This window comes from Macrobrachium nipponense, chromosome 4, assembly GCF_015104395.2.
Source record: "Macrobrachium nipponense isolate FS-2020 chromosome 4, ASM1510439v2, whole genome shotgun sequence".
Classification (NCBI taxonomy): domain Eukaryota; kingdom Metazoa; phylum Arthropoda; class Malacostraca; order Decapoda; family Palaemonidae; genus Macrobrachium; species Macrobrachium nipponense.
In genome coordinates, this window is record NC_061100.1 from 128,396,146 (window position 1) to 128,416,308 (window position 20,163).

The 20,163-nt window shown below is 41.7% G+C and overlaps 1 protein-coding gene across 6 annotated transcripts in view; it reads left to right on the forward strand.

The window, feature by feature from the left end:
* Positions 1-20,163, forward strand: part of LOC135211170 (cAMP-dependent protein kinase type I regulatory subunit-like) — a 247,572-nt gene that overhangs the window by 196,081 nt on the left and 31,328 nt on the right. For 3 of the 6 annotated variants that reach the window (XM_064244371.1, XM_064244370.1, XM_064244369.1), the window contains exon 2: positions 13,292-13,341. The exons of the other annotated variants lie outside the window; for them this stretch is intronic. In XM_064244371.1, the coding sequence (XP_064100441.1) occupies positions 13,292-13,341 (50 nt within the window). The remainder of the gene's footprint in view (positions 1-13,291; positions 13,342-20,163) is intronic. 6 annotated transcript variants of the gene reach the window in all.

Below are 20,163 nucleotides of genomic sequence, written 5' to 3' on the forward strand. Positions count from 1 at the left end.
ATATGCAACGCGTAAGTTTACTACTGATAGCTACATAATTTAATGTAGTAGTAGTAGTAGTAGTAGTGGTGGTGGTGGTGGTACTTTAAGAAGTCCAGTGTAACTCATCCCTTGACTCAACTAGGCCTGCCCCGAGGGGTTTGTTTGGGAAGTAGGGGGTGAACATAGAGAGGATAGTCAAAGAAGTGGAGGAACAAGGGGAGCCAAGAGCCATGGGAACGGATGAAAAAGAAAACTCTGAAAGCAGTGCAGCAGCTGAGGCCGAAACGATGGAAACTTCAAACAAGCTTCGGTCGAGTGCACTGGAGGCGGTAGCGTAAGTCCCTGCGGGGGTTGTTTGCGTCATATCCAAGCGCTGTCATTCATGGGAATGGGGGGATCACGTCGCTTCCCTGCCTTGGCGTCTCCAGGATTCAATCCAGAACGTTTCGATATCGTAGTGAACTTTCCACTACGAGGAAAATGGAAAGATAATGAGTAAAAAAGGCTCCGAAGTGTGTTCGGCGCAAGCGAGTTTTCTGTGCAGCGTATAATGCTGTATGAAACTCTCAGTCACGGGTGGTGTACTCTAGTCTTGGGTGATTGTATGTATGAAGCTTTGTAACAGATTGCAAAACATGGCAAGTAACTCAGTGACAAAGGTAACAAAGACTCTCTCTCTCTCTCTCTCTCTCTCTCTCTCTCTCTCTCTCTCTCTCTCTCTCTCTCTCTGAGGTTCTTTGATGAAAGTCTTCCGAGGTTTCGTAAAAGGTTTTACTGCAGAATACACCGCCAGTGGTTTTCTATGAATAAATCTTTTATCTGGGTCTTTTGATGATGGAGCTGAGGAACTCGCCAACCCTTGACTTTCCGGTCTGCATTTTCGGAAACTCTTTTTTTTTATTAAAATTATTATTATTATTATTATTATTATTATTATTATTATTATTATTATTATTATTATTATTATTATTATAGGAATAGCATTTTCTCAAAAACTCGCCAGAAGTTTTTTTTTTATTCATAGTTATTTAGGTCTGTTGTTATTTGTTAAGCAACTCTGTCTGCCTTTGATGGAGCATTTCTTAAAAACCGGCACCTGAGTATTTCCAAGTTGTCTTGTCCCAGATTCCAATTCTACTCAGCAGTGAAAGAACAGAACGTGAATTTGCTGGAAAAAATAACCTTGTGGTTCCAGTCTCTAGGCGAAATCTGGAAACTTTCTCAAGGAAATGAAATGCAATCGAAAATTCCGATAAAAAGTTATATACTAAAAGATAATGAAATAAAAAGAAATGTCCAAGTCATTTCTAATTGAGATATTTTTCTCCAAACCAAAGTTTGACATCGAGATATTGTTTATGAACCAGAAACTGAGCATCAAGAAGTATGCACTAGATTTATCATGTAAATCGCGATCAGGGAATCAGCAGCCTGAAGGAGGCTCTGAAGAAGTTGGAAGTTGGGGAGCTTGAGAGGAACCACAGAGGGCAGCACCGTCGTCTGGTTCAGACGGAAGACGACGACAACGGAGACTTTCAGGAGATGAAACCGAATTGCTCAAGAAAATTATCTGGTGGTCCTCCTTCCTATTATTCCCTTACTTCTCCATCCTCCTGTCCCTCAAGTCTTAACACAGCCGACAAGGTGGTTATTATGTATTCCCTTCTCTTAGATTTGAGGGATGGCCTTTTGTAGGTTGGGGCCGGTAAGTTGACAGAATGCTCTAAGCCTATAAAAAATATGTTTTGACTTTTTTTTTTTTTTTTTACTTTATCTTGCAACAATGGCCTCTGGTTAAAACTTTAGTTAATAATTACTTTAATGACGTAATGAAGCCCTTGCGTGTAATTATATACTTGACTTGCAAGTCCCCCGTTGGACGAGTTGTTTTCGCGCTCGACTACCAACTCATACAAACAAACAAACCAACCAACCAACCCGATGGTCCGAAGTTCGATTCTCGGCTCGGCCAACGCGGAACTAGAGGAATTTATTTCTGGTGATAGAAATGAATTTCTCGATATAATGTGGTTCGGATCCCACAGTAAGCTGTAGGCCCCGTTGGTATTCTTACCATGTATTCTTACATCTAGTTCGGGTTGCCCCAGGTCCGTCAGTGTGAGGCACCTCTAATGTCTACCAGAGAGTTGCTAGTACATCTTCCGGTATATTTTACATCTTCCAATCTTGGATGGTCTGGGACCATTTGGTTCCTAGCCACGTAAAAATATCTAATCCTTCGGGCCAGGCCTAGGAGAGCTTTTTATCAGCTCAGTGGTCTGGTAAAACTAAGATATACTTAAAACAAAGTTTTCTTGACTTGCAGATTGCAGATGGTACTCAAATTGATTTTTAAAGATAGTTCGTTATTTGCGCTTGAAAATGCTGTTTGTCTTGACGCAAAGAAAACAGGAATGATGACAGTTGGCATCACCATCTACAATATATATATGTATATATATATATATATATATATATATATGTGTGTGTGTGTGTGTGTGTGTGTGTGTGTGTGTGGCGTCACCATCGACGGTGAAAAATGTTATATAATTTGTAAATAGCATATATATACCATCACATTATATATATATATATATATATATATATATATATATATATATATTATATATATATAGTAAGTCATTTGGTTAGTTTATATATGTGGGCGTCTTTAAAAAAATATATGAAATTGCCACCAAGTTGTTCAGCAAGACGGAATATGGGAGCAGCATCCATTCTGTGAGCCAGAAGGAGGCTGTCAATTAGTGTAGTTCAGGTTAAATGTTTGCGGGAAAGTTGTTGACAGCCTCGTCAAGTACCGGCTTATCTCTACCAATATTCGCTTCGATGAAATGGAACGCCTTAGAAGAGACGTACGGAGCCTCCGGAAGAAGAAAGCTTTGGAGTCCTTTGTGACGTTCGAGTCTTGGAAAGCAATTAGGTGTCTTAAGCTTTTTCTTGCGCAACAGCCTGATCTTAAGCCTTAGATAACAGACAGGAGGAGGTTGATGAGAACCACACTTCATTATCACTGCCTCTTCATTATCTATCTCTTGCATTATAGTCTCTGGTGGAGGGAGGGGGCCCCATGTCCAGACCTCCCTCCCCCCATTCTCTCTCTCTCTCTCTCTTTGTAAAGCTCCTAATTAAGTGAAAATCTTCTAACTGACTAGTAGATGCAATTTGAAATTCTCTTTCTCTCTAGTTCTCCCTCCTGCCGTGCGCAAAACTCTAAAGTGAATTGGAATTATTGCTAGGTGCAAATTGATTTTCTCTCTCTCTCTCTCTCTCTCTCTCTCTCTCTCTCTCTCTCTCTCTCTCTCTCTCTCTCTCATGAATAAGTCCTTCCTTCTGGTCGTCATAATGAGATGAATTGAATAATAATCTGGCATCAGCAAAACCATGGCTAAGCCAATTTTGTTGTTTGGGAGGACAACGGAGGTTAGGAAGCGCTGCTGCTACGTGAGATGAGTTGTTTGACTGACTCGTGCTTTTGCTTTTATCCAGGTTTTGTAGCAGTGGCGTATCTAATGGCATATAAATCCTTTCTCTGGTTTTGCTATTTAGCTGTTTTTGGATTTTAGACGTTGATCATCGTTTCGTTCAGCGGAGAAAATAAAAGCAAGAGGAGAGTATGGCGGCTGTTTTGGTGTTGTTTTGTGACTGGGTGTCATAATGTAAGTTCGTGTGTCCTTTTCCATTGTCACAAATCCAAAACTCAAACGGAATCAACAGTAAGGGGGTGCTCATTTTGGAGATCGTCTTTCCAAAGGGGGTTGATAACATTAATGGTAAGAAAGAGCCAATGCATTCTGTACAGATCAGCTGTTCAGAACGCGTTTCACAAGGCAGGAGCCCGAATGCACTTCGAAATAGGTGGCAGAACAAAAAACCGTTGGCCCTCTGTTAGGATCATTGTTCGTGATGATTGTATATAAGAAGAATTGTGCGTTTCAGAGAGGCACATTCCCTTGGTGGGTTTAACCTTCGCCAACTCGAAATTTAGACTTCGACCGAGAAAGAGGAACCTGTGCTACAGGTGGGGTATTTATTTATTTATTTTTTTATTTTTTATTTATTTATCTATTTATTTATTTATTTATTTATTTTATTTTTTACGGCCGTGCTAAGTTTTATGAAACGGTTCCGGATAATTGGAAAATTGAGACTACAAAAAAACCACAATTGCAACAGTAGTAAAGAGGGGGGATTATTGTTTGATGCCATGGCAGCATTGTGAAATAATGGTGAATATGAGTATGGTGTGTATTGCTCATTAAAGAACATGAGCTAATTTGCCATACATCACCATATACGTGTGCGGACGTGCTTATAATCTTCCGCGACCTGTAAAATTGCATCAGAAAAGACAGGAAGATTGTCGTCTTGAAATCCAACTTGAATGGATGGCCTCTGTTACTGTTGATGAATCTTAATTGCGGACCATTCGTCAGACGGCCGCCATCAGTTAATTAGAAGAGAGATTGAGAGTTTGCCGATTCGTCAGGCTTAGGTTAAGGGAGAGCCTTCCTCTTCCTTTTCCTCTTCCTTCATAGGCTGATGAAACTTTTCATCAATCGGATACTTTCGCAAGGTGATTTTTCTCTGGATTTAATTAGGGACTGACGAAGCCCATTACCATTAATTACAAAATCCATTGATTTGTTCGGAATGGTCCGGTTGAGGAGAAGTGAAGAATGGTTCGCAGTCATCCTACGCTTTTGCGTCCCCGTCCCCCCCGTCCCCCCCCTACCCTCCCCCTAACCCTCCCCTACCCCTCCCCCATCCACGACCCCTGTCCTCTCCGTCATTATGATGTGTGTGGCATTGACTCAATTAGTGAATCCCATTCAAAAGCCCCTACTGTGCAAAATTCTCTCTCTCTCTCTCTCTCTCTCTCTCTCTCTCTCTCTCTCTCTCGTATCCGTTTAGGCCTACGCAATTCCGTCTTGTCATAAATGATATCCGGTCCTCACCCAAGCCAAGGTGATATCATTATCGGAGTCTTAAGGTGTGTGTGAATTTTGCTGTGACATCGTTGCAGGGCTGGAGGGCATCAGAAGAGATCGCCCTTGAAAGGGAAGTTGACTCCAGCCGAATGAATTAACGTGAGAGAGTCTGTCTGTGTGTATGTATGTTGGCCAGGAGGCTGTTTGGTATGGTACTGCATCTTTAAGACAGAGTGGTATGGTATCCTGGCCCGGGGGGCACCTGTTAGATGGGGGGTCTCTTTCCCCCAAACCTCTCTTTCCATCATGATTCACCCCTCCCTTTCTTTGCTCTCTCTCTCTCTCTCTCTCTCTCTCTCTCTCTCTCTCTCTCTCTCTCTCTCTCTGGAAGCATCCTCTCTCTCAAAATGTTGGAGTCATTCATTCGTTTGGCCTGCTTTCAACGATTTTAATTTTCAAGTTTTCTGTTTGTTCGTGGTAGGCGTTAGTTTTTTCTGTCGATGAATTGGTTTCTAATGATCTTGGCTGTCGACTACCTTCGTATCTTTAGACGTGACTGTTGCCACAAGGTGAGAGAGAGAGAGAGAGAGAGAGAGAGAGAGAGAGAGAGAGAGAGAGAGAGAGAGAGAGAGAGAGAGAGATAGTATCACTCGAGCTTTCTTTGTTTACGTTTCCGTAGCTAGTGTTTTGAGATTTTATTCTCATGTAATGTGAATAGATGCAGTGAAGCTCTCGTGACGGGGCGCCTGAGTACGTAGGAATTGTTTGGCTTCCTTCCTGCTCTCTCTCTCTCTCTCTCTCTCTCTCTCTCTCTCTCTCTCTCTCTCTCTCTCTCTCTCTCTAAGCTGTGGTTATACACTCAAGCGCTACCCCACTCGTGATTTTTTTTTTCCTGTCCATTGAGGCCGCATTTCGTATAATTCTGCAAACTTTTTAATATTTCTTGTTATTACTTATGGACTTTTGCCTCTCTTCCACTCTATCCTAACAATTATTTCAAAGTGCAACTGCGAGCTTCTCCTCTTGTTACACCTTTCAAACGTACCTACTCTCAGTTGCCTTTCCATCTCTGAATGACCTTGTAGGTCCCAGTGCGTAGATTCGATATTTCGTTGTTTGGCGTTAACCACCTCGGTGGTTTTTTTTTTTTTTTTTTTTTTTTTTTTTTTTTTTACCTCCTGATTGAGCCTTCACTTCGCTGAATCTCTGTTTGTGCTTGTGAGACTCCATTTTCATCCAGTAAATCTTTTCCCTGAAAATTTACCTGCATTGACCAACAGCGGCACCAGTTGGCGTTAATTGTAGATTTCTCCAATCTTATGCAGGAATTAGATGGCAGTAATGCCGATGTAAATTAAAGTTTGGATGCGAAAGACATCATTATTATTATTATGTAATATTACGAGCTTGACACGTGCTATGCACACTGGAACCCGGTGCTGCTGTCTCCACTACTCCTTATCCCCTACCTACCCACCCACACCCAGGGTGGACAAACAGGTTTTCAGGGGCTGGGTGGCTCTTGTCATGTCTCCCCTACTGTCACCCTATAGGACAAACAAGATAGTACTCTTATTTCATTATTATAGATCATTTCAGTAGATGAAACCTGTTCACATGGGACAAGCACACAGGGGTCAGTGGGTTGAAATTCAATCTTCCAATGAACGTTGGTTTAAACCTCCAACAGCAGACCCCACGCTGCAGCAGCAACTGATCGTGATACAGAGCCAGTGATTTTTCATCGCCCTTGGGGAGACACGAACCTGCGACATATGTGCGGCATGCCGCCACACTAACCACTATACCAGTGGATCAGATAGATTTAAAGTTTGGAGAAAAGGGACTAGTAATCATAGATAAACATTTTATCGTTATTGTTTATTAATTTTGAGAAGCGTAAGTTACTTCATTTTTTTACGACTGATAGTTGACATACAGATGGTCTGGCTTAGTTTAGGAGGTTCTGTGATAGAATGACGAAGATCCCGGAATAGTTTGGGTTTTGTGGCTACTGTCTTGTTTTATCATTTAATCGGTGTCTACACGTGTTTTACAGCAGGTTCAGTTCTTCGTGGAGTCGGAATCTGATGAGTTTTAAGAGTCCGTTCTCTATTCTTATTTATAGGTAATTCATTTTATTTACAGTTTTCCTGAGCTGCTTGGTCAAATCATATCAGTGAGTCGTCGTTCAGCCTCGTGGTTATTTTGCTGGAACAAAATGGAACAAAGTGATCGCTTTGAGAGAGAGAGAGAGAGAGAGAGAGAGAGAGAGAGAGAGAGAGAGAGAGAGAGAGAGAGAGAGAGAGAGAGAGAGAGACTGAGGGTTACCAGTTCGCCTAACGCTATGGCTAAAACGCATACCAAATATTAAAGCTAGTTGGGGGCGACGCCCTTCGCTGGTAATATATATATATATATATATATATATATATATATATATTATATATATATATATATATATTATATATATATATAAAGAGAGAGAGAGAGAGAGAGAGATTTCAAATTTTGCAGTATTTTCATTCTGTTGTTGTTTTAAGATCATTTTCAATGAGTATTTTTGAGAAAGTAGAAGTTGTGTTGCATAACATTGAGAAAAAGTGAATAAGAATCAAAGCTGAATGAATTGGGCCGAAAGCTTTATTTTTATTGTTTTTGTTACCAAGTGTCCACCATAGGAAGGATTAGTAATAAGATCTTCGATTTGGTGCAAGAAGTTCGAATGCTCTCCGGTCGTTTCTTCCGAATTCAATTCTTGTCAAGTTCTCTGTGGTTTTAAATACTCGAGGAGAGTTGATTGGCTCGTAAAATGGCTATTTACTTATGTCACTTATTTTCCAATTTATCGCGTAATTCGCTGAATAATAATCAATTATTAAGAAGGCCACATTAATTTTCAGTTAAATAGCTATTTTTAACCTTTCTACTTTTCTTCGGTGTATGTTTGTTTTAAATTTAACATTAAATGTGTTTAATTGGATGGAGAAGCTTTGGGTTAAGGATGAATGGTTCAGGTTTAGTATCTACTGACCTAATTTCAGTTGCATTTGGAGTGCGAAGCAGTTCTTACCGAAAGGTGGTTAGAATCGCCCCGAACTGCTCTTCTTAAAGAGGATAGTATTGACTCTCATAACAAACGAAGCTTTGGAATGGAAGAAACATTCAAATAAATAAACAGATCAATAAATACACATATACTGCTTGACTTCCAAAATAACGTTAAACATATGATTTGTTTCCCCCACTAAATATTTTATCACGACCACATCTTCGCAGATGATCTCCTCATGTGATATTCGACCCACTTGAAGCTTTTTCAATGTGAACGCATCGTCAAAGGAAAACTTGTCAGGGAAAGCACTACAGATATTTTTCGAAACGAATTTTTAATGAGGGAAACTTGACCTTGAGCTGTTTCTCCCTCCTCCTCCTCCTCCTCCTCCTCCTCACTCAACCCAACAACGTTGATTGACGGTGCCTGGAGGACTGTTCACTTCTTGACATAGGGACACTCGAGATTAATAGGCTTCTCTTCATATATTTTTGTCATCTCCGTGATTCCAGGTTGTCGTCCGGTGTTCAGCTCTTGTGGAACGACGATGATGGAACAATAAATATTCTGTCGGAGTTCGAGAGGAAGGGAGCGGAGCGTATTTTTCCTTTTGACTCGTACAAGTTCATTTCCATGAGAGAGCGGGACAGAGCCCGTATTCAAATGATCTGTGCGCGGTTATCTATCTATCATTCACTCTAGGGACTGAAGTGATTGGTACATCAGATATTTGATAGGTATTTGTTATGGATATAAGTTTTATGTAGTGGTATAATTTGGTTTCTGCGTTGCTGTGACTCGTCGTTGATTTTCTAGCCTCACTAAGTTTCAGTCTTGTCATGTATCGAAATCATGATGGGATGAAAAGAAGGTGCTGTCATGGAGAACAATATGGAGAAACTAATGAAAGAATTTGAAAGAGGACAAAATGGCTAAGATGGAAGCTGACGTAAAGAGGAGTTAAGTTTGAGGGTAAATTGAAACTAGTAGGACCCAGTAACGGATGTCCTTATGAAACGTTAAATAATTCAGTCAAGGCGCTTGGCAGGATGAGAACAGGTCGATTTATATATAATTAATAGGGATGCAAAGAGGTAACTGGATGTATGGTAGTGATTTGACTGGGTAAACGATGTCTGTAGATGTCGAAGTTGTAATACGTGAGGGATGGTGGAGCCATCTTAGCTTATGGAAGTGAAGTGTGGGTAAACCTGCATTGAATAAAACGGACTTGGAAGTGTGAGAAGTGTGGAGATACCAAGTAGTATAAAGGTTGGCGTTGAGTAAAAGACAAATGTGTTATGAGATGATTTGGTCCTGTGGGTCCGAGTGGAAGATGAACGGTTGGTGATAAGTGTACAATCTGTGAGTGTTGGGTGTCCAGAGGAGGTCTAGAAAGTGCAGAATCAACGGAGTTAGAGAGACGTACTGGAACGGAGGAACTTTTAAAATCCAGTCGGCGAGAGTGTGCGTTTAAGATAAGAGGTCAGGGGTTCCTTGTTTGTATAGAGGTTCGGCGCACTGCCTATGATCTTTGTGTGGAGTAGGTAATCTTCTGTGAGTTTTTGTACCGGATGATGATTGATTCAGCAGCAGGAGCTTGTATAGGGAAACAATCTTTGCGTTTTTCTCTGGAGCCAACATTATCCTGTGTTTGTGCACACACTGCTTGTGCTGTCGAAAGAAACAGTACATTTGTTGTCAAGGCATCGCGTGATCAGCTATGCTTCGAATCTGGCTCTGGCATTTAATTCATCATCATTCACATCGAGTCCCCTGTGCGGGGGATTTCTTGCTTTAAACCTCAGCCGCTGTGGTTTTGTTAAACCGATGCCCCTTGGATTTTTTTTTCTTATGTACAATTTCAAATGCGGTCGCATTTGTGGTTCCTTTTCATCTCTTTAATCCTGACTTCATGCAAACGATATTCGTGTGTACAATTCCGGACGTGTGAGATTGTGGCGATCGTAGAAAGGTAATTTCTGTGCTCATGGTTGGTTACAATTGAACATCTAGAGTTTTGTAAATTTTAACTCTCTCTCTCTCTCTCTCTCTCTCTCTCTCTCTCTCTCTCTCTCTCTCTCTCTCTCTCTCCAGGCTGGGCGTGAGAGTCAGTGTAGCATCCATCTTTTTAATAGACTTTAAATTATTTCCCTTGCTTTGATTCGTGGCGGTAATGTGTTGATAATGGTAGGCTTAAAAAGGCAATTAATATTTCATGGTTATATTGGAATCTATTCCAGATATTGATCTGGCCGACGGAATGCATATCTCTGCAAGTATGTACTAAGCCCGCAACATGGGCTTGCATTTGAAGACGGTTTTAATTGTTCTAATTATTGTTCTAAAGACTTTTGAACATTACGTTCTTTTCAATGAAAATTTTCACTGCTTGGCAGGAGATTGGGAGTTGACTAGTGCACATATCTGCGCTCAAATCATAGGAGCCTTTCCTCGTTGTTGAATTATGGAGAGAGAGAGAGAGAGAGAGAGAGAGAGAGAGAGAGAGAGAGAGAGAGAGAGAGAGAGACTTTGGAGGCCCCTGGTGACGTCATTCAGCGAGTGACGTCATGAGGACGGCAGGAAAACCCCTCAGACCCCCATCCCCCCAAGCAAGGCCCGTCTCTTCATACTGTGGGTTCTCCCATCCCCCCTACTATACCTACTATATACCCTTCCCACCCCATGCTTCCCCCAACCACACTTCTCTTTTCAGGGGCGTTGAGAGACCTGGGACCGGAAGCCATGGGGTGGGGGGGGGGGTTGGGGGGTTACAGAGGGTGCGGGGTGGGGGGGTATTACTGAAAAGTGGGACTCTGTGTTTTGGGTGGAGGAGGAGGAGGAGGAAGAGGAGACGGAGGTATTCCTACGTTCTCCTCGAGCGGAAGCTGGTGGCGCTGCTTCTTGGGTCGTGTTCGCTCTCTCTCCCTCTCGAGCTGCTTTGTTCTCCTCCTGTAAACGAGATTTTTGCGTCTTAATGCATGGAATGTCAAGCGGCGGATCTTAAAAAGTCCTTTTGTTCCTTTTGGGATAGTACATGAGGGTGCTGCTCTCTCTCTCTCCTCTCTCTCTCCTCTCTCTCTCTCTCTCTCTCTCTACAGCATTACATATCTCAAGTATAATATGTACATCACGCCTGTTACAAACTGTAGGTACTGTGCCGATTGGAATAGTGCTATAGTTGTAGAGGAACACGTTTTACTAAAATTGTATGAAATTGGCTGAATATTAATAATGGTAATAAGTCAATTGAAAAGGATGATTGGAAGAGTTTAGCGTAGAGATTGAAAACGAAATTGGTAGGGGCAACTTGTGAGACCATATGAGATGGGACGTCCGAGAACGCAGCCTTGGCGGAAATTGTGCATCGTTTACAACGGGGCTGGCGTTTGTTGGTGAGCCTTCAGTGCTGGTTTGTAAGGCTGACGAGAAAGTTGTGGAATTTATCCTGGAGTCAGTTGCTAGGAGACGAGTGACTTTTGGCTTGTATATATTCTGTAGTAAAACCTTTCAATGAAATAGTTCTGATGCAGTGGATTATCGTATAATGTTAGTTGTAAATAGTCCGCACCTTCCTCAGAAACCTATCCAAACACAAAACGTAAAAAGAGAGAAAATTCAACTTCTGTAACGTTATTTTGACACACACACACACACACACACACACACACACACACACACACACTTGAGTGTTTAAAAAATCTTATTTACTTTCTCGTTCAGGTGGATTTTGTAACCACACGAATTTGTTTTCCGTGTTCCAATTTGTATCAAGATCTTGAAAGGCTTTTCAGAATGTAGTCGTAATTGTCTCCACATTCACTTGGCTGTTTTCCTTTGAGATATTAGCTTGACAGGGAAGAAGAAAGGTCTTGAGAAATGTGGCTAGATTGCAATGGCAATGGAAACAGTGCAGACGGAAGAATAGATGAAATTGCCGTATTTGCCGCCTGTCAGTTGCACGCGTTTGTCTCCAACTTACCTTTTCTAGAGGCATTTATTTGGAGTGACAGAGTTTTAGCCAAGAAGGTAAATGGAGCATCCTGCTGCCGCCGCTTGAGGTTCTCCCTTTGATAAAGCTGCTGACTAGAATAAAGATAAAGTCAGCTTTCCATCTTTTTTTTTTTAAGGTTTCCTTTTAGCATATGAGAGAGAGAGAGAGAGAGAGAGAGAGAGAGAGAGAGAGAGCACGTGTGCTGCTCATTCATCGAGATGGGATGTTGGTGTTGCCTTCCTGTGGGCGCGCAGTTTAGGGCGGGGCTAGAGGAGGAGCTATTGATTGTGACGTCATAGGAGGGGACAGACACACCCCAGTTCCCCCTCTCGCCCTTTTCCCCTCATCTCACCCTTCCTCAACTGCCGCTCTTCGACCGCCACCACCCACCCCTCCCCTCCCCCTCCCTCCCCCACCCTCCCCTCCCCCTCTCCCCCTCCCCCTCCCCTCCCTCTCCCTCGTCATTGCCAGCTCTAGGTCAATGTCAGGTCACTTGTATCTCTGCAAGGTGACCTGAGTTTTCGTCGCATTGGGATTTGACCCTCCTGTTGCTGACCAGAGTATTTGGGGAGATGTAATAACCGCATTGTACAAAATAGGGTTTGGAATCTTTCGTGTGATTTGCACAAACTTTTCGTGTACGAATACAGATTCCTTATAAGTCACTTAGGTATGATTCTCTCTCTCTCTCTCTCTCTCTCTCTCTCTCTCTCTCTCTCTCTCTCTCTCTCTCTCCATGAAGCAAAAGTGGGGTAAGCGATATAGCAATATGAAGATACGTTGGTATGTTAGAGGTTATCACACATGAGGTCGTATTGGCGGTAGTGATTATAGTATATTGTTGAACATGAGCGGGATCATTGTGGAGTTGGTTTGAGAAGGCTCGAACCGTCGCAAATTGCGTGCCGGTCATTCTCTTCGATGTTTTTCGATGACCTGCAGAGTCCTCTGCAAATGGGGAAGCGGTGCTATTTCAATAGAAAACCTTCACACATACAATATGAATTCGTGATACGACTCGTGAAGGAAAGCTTTTGGGGGAATTCGTCATGAATTTCGATTAGTACGAGAGAGTCGGGAGAGAGTTTGTGTTCCGAACTGATAGACTGAAGCCCGTCAAAATACAAAGGGAAAGCATCCTTATAAACGGGGTTTCGAATCCTACATCGTACCTTAATACTAATTATGTTATTATATTTTTGCTGTTATGATAAATTGTGGTGGTTTATTTACTTATAAGAGCTTAAGTCCCTGGTCTACGTGATTGATTTTTCTTAACAGAATTGTAACATTCTCTTCTCTTCATTTCAGGTAAGACACTTAAGCACGTTATGGGAGTATCAGCCGTGTGTTCTTCAAGGGTAAGTGTTAGCGATAAGACCTCTCTCAGCTCTCTCGAATTTGGGTTCTTTGTGGGTGGAATCAAGGGCGAGAAATCCCCCATCCCTCGACTGCAGGAAGGGGCGCGGTTGGCTTTCACTGATGAGAGCAGATGACTCCGCAGAGTGTTTCGCAGGAGGGGAACAGGTCCTATGTGGAGAGTGGCGGATTAGGACGGGTTGAGGGATAACCGAAGGATGCAGAGAAGAACGGGTATCTTAATGCCCTTATCTAGCCCAGGTTTGACGGAAGCCAGAAAAAAAAAGGAGGAGAATAGTTAGGCTCAGTAAAATTGTTAGGTACTAAAGTTATTCAAGCTCAGAAGTGTTTTCATTTAGGAGAAGGTATCAATACATATATTTTGTCAATCTTTTTTATTAAATGTAAATAGGATTTATTTACACATGTGTAGCTTGAACTGTACTTACTTCAGTGTCAAAGCCCAGTACTAATGTCAGAGGTTATTCCATTTTGTGACTCAACCCTTGTGGACATCCTGTATAAGCATCTTTTTTTTCATGCTGCACCTTTCACAGGATGGGAGGGGTCTCCAAATCAAATCAAATCGTAAAAAACGAAGTAGGAAGAGCTGACAAATTTAGTGGTTGGGACTAAAGGAGTCTCCACAGTCGTTTGATTGTGTCGCTGTTCTCGGCGGTCATCGGGAAGGTGGGTCTAGTTACCACGACTACGATATGGAATGACCGGGTTTCGGTTGCTTGAAATATAATAGTTAGTGCAAAATGAGCTCTACAGGTAGGTGTTTCCTAACTACAGCAGCTGATTTTTTTCTTATATTTCACATACCTCCTTACAATCCAATCTTGTATACAGTGGCGTTACGTTGTCCGGTGTTTGAATTTCCTGGTTTCTGGCAACAGTCTAGTACACACATTGGTTCCATTGTGAAACCTTTGTCTTCATTGCATTACAGTTCTGCCTTATTTCCAACATCCACTTGGGTCTTATTGGTAGATACAGCTTATGGAAACTCAGTTAGTTCCAACATCGTTTTTTTACTCCATAAAATGGTGCACGTCACTCGCTTCACAGAGCAAACAGCATCTCAAGTGTGTCGAGACATCCTGCAACGCCGCTTCCAAGCACCGTGATTTCTGCCTCCTAACTGATACCATTGATTTTACCTGAACCAAGGAGGTTTAGATAATGAATGTGTTTGCTACTTTGGTTGTTAATGTGTATGTCATAAGTTTTGTCGATATCTAGGAGATTTTACCAAATTCAGGGCCTCGTGTCTGGTACCAGCCATTGGAATTTGGGAACTCTAGGAATATAATTAATTGGGAATAGGGGATTAACATGACGTTCCAGAATTTTAAAAAAGACACACACACAGCCGACTGTGGTACTGTAATTTTTGACTTGACAAGAGATGATTTATATTTTTTGAGAGAGGTGACCGTAGCTTTCAGGGGGGACTGATAGCTCAGTCTTGGTGTAAGCTTACGGTCTACGAGGGCTTTTTTGATTTATGCACATAAATTTCTATGTCGTTCTTTTTCTTCTCTTCTTCCGTGGTGTTTGTGTCATTCATGGAGGAGTATTGTTTTCAATGAAATCTTATTTTGCATCTCAGTGGCTTCCCTTTTGCAGTATTTTGTGTTACTGCTTCTAACGAACTTGTAGAAGTCACTTCGAATGATGTCCTGTTTCGTCCCGTGATAAGTATTTAATTGAATTCAACTACTTAAATCAGCGAACGTCTTTTTTTCGTTGTCGAGTCCATCGCCAATTTTATTGACTCGATTCTTTGAGTTTTCTGTAGCGTACTAAATGAGGCAGGTGACTTTACCATCTTCATTGTATGACAACGGAATCCATTGGTATTCAGAAGTGCGGATCGTAACGAATGACAAATCAAATGAAACTTACTTGAATTATCCGGTGGTCTTAATGTTGCAGACTCTTAATGCTTGTAGTAGGATATATTCATTATGGAGAAGCGCTAGCATATTCTTCTGTGTGTGAGCTTTGATCTACTTGGTAAATATTTTTTTCCTTTAACGAATAGGTCAGCTGGAGTGGAACAGCTAGAGAACTCTTGACGTTAGCTTATGAATTATTCACGGACTGCTTCAATGAGGAATGTAAAACATCCTTTCTCTTATATGCCTAGTTTGGTTGAAGCCTAAGTAAATAACAAGTGTTTGTTTATTATTACTGGATTTGATGGAAACTTTTTCGTACGTAATCAGTTTTCAACCGAAACTTTTGTAAGTTATTTTGAGTTTTCTTTCGTTGCCGGAGAATAATTTTATTCAGATATTTTTGCTGAAAGGACACTTTTCGATGTGTGTTTTCTCTCTCTCTCTCTCTCTCTCTCTCTCTCTCTCTCTCTCTCTCTCTCTCTCTCTCTCTCTCTCTCTCTCTCTCTCTCTCATTACACGTGTCTGAGTTTTATAAACAATTAGATAAATTTGATTTATCTTGCTGTAAGGGACTCTGGCACAGTAAATAAGAGTTTTCCGGAGGAAAAGGTGTAGGATGAAGCAGAAGGAAAACTAGAGAAACAGGGAGTTCCAAAGGAGGAAGTCATCCATCCCCAAATACAGAAGACATTGAGCACATTTCAAACGTCACTGACGTAGCCTGCAACGCTTTCATTTTTTTTTTTTTTTTTTTTTATTAGACATTTTAGTGTCGACAAAGGTAGAGAAACGAGGGCATAGCGTGAATAATCAAAATGAATTAAGTAACGTAGTATTTTATCTTCTATAATGAGAATAGGCAGCCGTCCTTGGCAGGAATAGAGTCGGAAATTTCTAATTATCTTGATCCGGATTAAGTATAATTGCAACAAAGTAGAAAATGCTCCGAAGTTTTTTCGTCGCAATCGAGTTTTCAGTACAGCGGATAATGCTGTAAGAAACTCCAAGGCACGACCCATGAAACTCTCAGCCGTGACCCGGTGGCGGCCTTTGTTGGCACCTACAGCGGTGCCAGACACACTGTCATGGGTAACTTTAATAGTAAATACAATAAAAACTACTGAGAGTAGAGGGCTGCAATTTGGTATTTTTGATGATTGGAGGGTGGATGATCAACATACCAGTTTGCAGCCCTCTAGCCTCGGTAGTTTTTAAGATCTGAGGGCGGACACAAAAAGTGCGGACGGACAAACAAATAACCATCTCATTCGTATTCTTTTACAGAAAACTGAAAATTGCCAGGTCGCCGACGTCTGGAGTTCGGTCTTTTTAATGCCTACTATGAAGGGATCATCTTGATAAGTCTCGGAGAACTGTCCAAACGGTTGGACTGGATGGTTTGACCATGTTCCTGGGAGCGCCGTTGCCACTCTTACGTATAATGTGGATTCTGTTGACCAAACCACTCAAAGACTACTGTTCGCCAGTGTGATCTCTTCGTCGTGCGGTCGACTTCGGGCTTGTCGCGTTATTCTGACAGTCTCCCAGTTCGAATGACTTCAAATTCTCAAATGATTCAGCCGTGCAATCATGTACCCCGTAGGTGGGTAGTGCCGTCAGTTCTCACGGGGTGCACTGTAGGCATTACAAAAGGTTCTTTGGAGCGTCCCTTTGGCCCCTAGCCGCAACCCCTTTCGTTCCTTTAACTGTGCTGCCATTCACATCCTTCTTACACCTTGCTATCCACCCTCTCCTAACAATTATTTCAAAGGGCGACATCAAGGTTTTCCTCCTGTTAAACCATTCAAAGCTACGTAATCTGCTTCCTTTCCAGCGCTGAATGACCTCATTGGTCCCTGTGCTTTGCCTTTGGCTTCAACTCTGTACTTCATTCCATTTCATGAAATTATGCAGCGCGCAGCGTAGGCGTTGCCTTTACACAACATAAATCCAGTCTGTGATCTGCACATCCTTCGGATCTGGAGGTATCGTTCGGTTTTCCGGTTCGTCTCCGAGATTCGAGTGACCCATTCAAATTTTATAAGAGACAAAGTAGGTTAAGGATGGCTTCGAGAAAGTCGCACATAATTTCTCTCTCTCTCTCTCTCTCTCTCTCTCTCTCAAGATATCAAGCACATCCGGCGAACGTTATCGAGTAGTTTCCGAAGCCAGTCACCGTTGAAAACGACTTAAAGATTAGACACACACTCTCTCTCTCTCTCTCTCTCTCTCTCTCATAGTTTTCCTGCGAACATTTTCTGGTACTTAGCTATGCTTTGAGTCTCGATCGTGGAAGTTTGACCTGATCTTCTCGTCACGCAGAAAGTGTCTTCTTGTTGTCGCTGAGAGAAAAAAAGTAAAAAATGCGTGGAAGTTTCCATACAGCGTATAATCCAGACCACCGAAAATAGATCTATCTTTTGGTGGTCTCTGTTTAAGGCTGTGTGAGCCGCAGCCCATAAAACTTTAACCTCGACCTGGAGGCTACCTGTCCTACATCGTTGCCAGACGCACAATTATGGTTAACCATAGTCTTGAATAAAATAAGAACAGCTGAGGCTAGAGAGCTGAAATTGGTAATGTTTAATGATTGGAGAGAGGCCGATCAACACACCAATTTGCAGCCCTCTAGCCTCTGTAGTTTTTAAGATCTGAGGGCGGACAGACAAAGCTTTCTCAATAGTTTTCTTTTACAGGAAACTAACAAGACCGTATTGATTCTGCTGTTTGTATTATCGCTATGTGGACAATGTTTTTGTGTAAAAAAAAAAAAGAAACCCATGATACAAACTCCCTAAGTTCTCATCATTTTAAACTGCAGCATCTGTTGACTGCTGTAACAACGTCGATTGTGAGAGATTTTTTAAGGAGACTGAAAAAATATGTCGCTGAGACCAGTGCTTGAAACCCCATCTATCTGCCTACCTCAGACTTCCACTTATCAACATCTCCCGTCCCCCCCCCCCCTCCCCCACCTCCCCTCCTCCTCCTCACTCCTCTCTCCTCCTCCTCCCCTTTCCAATCCCTCCGGCACTCTCTCGCATATCCTCTGTTTACAACACGGCATCCTTTCCCAAGAGATAAAATGGTTTTAAGCAACTGCTATGTCGGCTCTGTTTCTGTGGGGGGAGGGGGGGAGGGGGGAGAAGGAAGGGGGCATGGATGGTGGGAGCTGGTGCGCCCTGCACAGGCGTTGGAATTTTCATCAGCATGAGTTTGCATTCGTGCGCTTGTTGCTGCGCGCTTTGCCCTGCCCTCTTCAAATTATGCATCCTGGTTATTTTACTTAACATTCTCTCTCTCTCTCTCTCTCTCTCTCTCTCTCTCTCTCTCTCTCTCTCTCTCTGTCAAGTTTGCTATTTACCGTAACACTGTGCAGCTGAGCATTGAAGTAAGTGATTCGCAATTTCTTGCATGTATGTATGTTTAACTTTGAAAATTTAGCTGTATATATTATATATATAATATACAAATACATAAACATATAAATATAATTTATAAATATATGTATATATATTATATATATATATAATTTATAATAAATATATATATATTGATATATATATATATATATATATATATATAATATATATTATTCTCTCCTTACTATGGGATTTCTTTCGAGGAAACCTTTACGTTGTTCATCCTCCATCTAGTGGATCGAAACCATTCCCATCATCAGTCGTTTCAGTAACTTATCAACCTCCCTTTTTGCGTTGGGCACTTATCGCGCTAGTTGATATTTGGACATCCGCGCCAAAACCTCACGTGCGCTCTACTGAAGCTACATGGCTGCAAATTGTTCAATTGATCATCCACCTTCCAATAACCAAACGTGCCAAATTGCTGCCCTTTACACTGAGTCGTTGTTATTTGATTTAAGGTTAAAGTTAGCTATAATCGTACTAGTTTTAGGTTGTACTCAGCCTTTTTCGTAAGCATGCACCAACGTCCCTCGTATGATAATGCAGCTTTTTTATTACTATAAAACCAGGAATTATTGAACTGATTGCGTTGGGTAAGCTAATTCTTAAGTGTATGTGTGTGTGTGTGTGCGCGCGCGCGCGCTGCTTTTCTTTTACTTTTTTCGGAATTTATTGGTTTTTGTATTTTATTGTTTTTATTGTACGCATTTGAATAGAACCTCCCGTTTCTAGGGATAGACTTTGGTGCATTCATCATTTTACTGTACCTTGAATAAAATATAAATGAAAATTGGTAGTTTTTAGAAGCATGTAACTCGATTAAAAGATAATATTGAATAAGGGATATACATAAGTGATTTTTTAGGAGAGTCATTCAAAGCAATGATTAATAACTTGTAAGGACATATCTATAATTAATGCTTAATGATGAAATTATGTCACGTAAACACAACGGAATTTAATGTACGTGTTAACTGTTCTGTAGAGAGAGATTAAGTAGGCTAACGAGGCTGTATATGTTTAGTATCTGGGGTTTTCCATTAAAAGATGCCGTCCGTTCTCTCTCTCTCTCTCTCTCTCTCTCCTATCTCTCTCTTCTCTCCTCGTCTCTCTTCTCTTCTCTCTCTCTCATATTATTCCGCCCCATTCATGATCCTGTACCACGTTTTCTACTAAGTGAAAGATGTCGTCCGTTCTCTCTCTCTCTCTCTCTCTCTCTCTCTCTCTCTCTCTCTCTCTCTCTCATATTATTCCGCCCCATTCATGATCCTGTACCACGTTTTCTACTAAGTGAAAGATGTCGTCCGTTCTCTCTCTCTCTCTCTCTCTCTCTCTCTCTCTCTCTCTCTCTCTCTCTCTCTCATTATTCCGCCCCATTCACGATCCTGTACCACGTTTTCTACTAATGCCGTTTATAAGTTCTGAGAACTTGCTTCTGTTCGCTTTGTGTAAAACGGAATGGTTTTGTACTCCGTGCAAAATGTGGCTT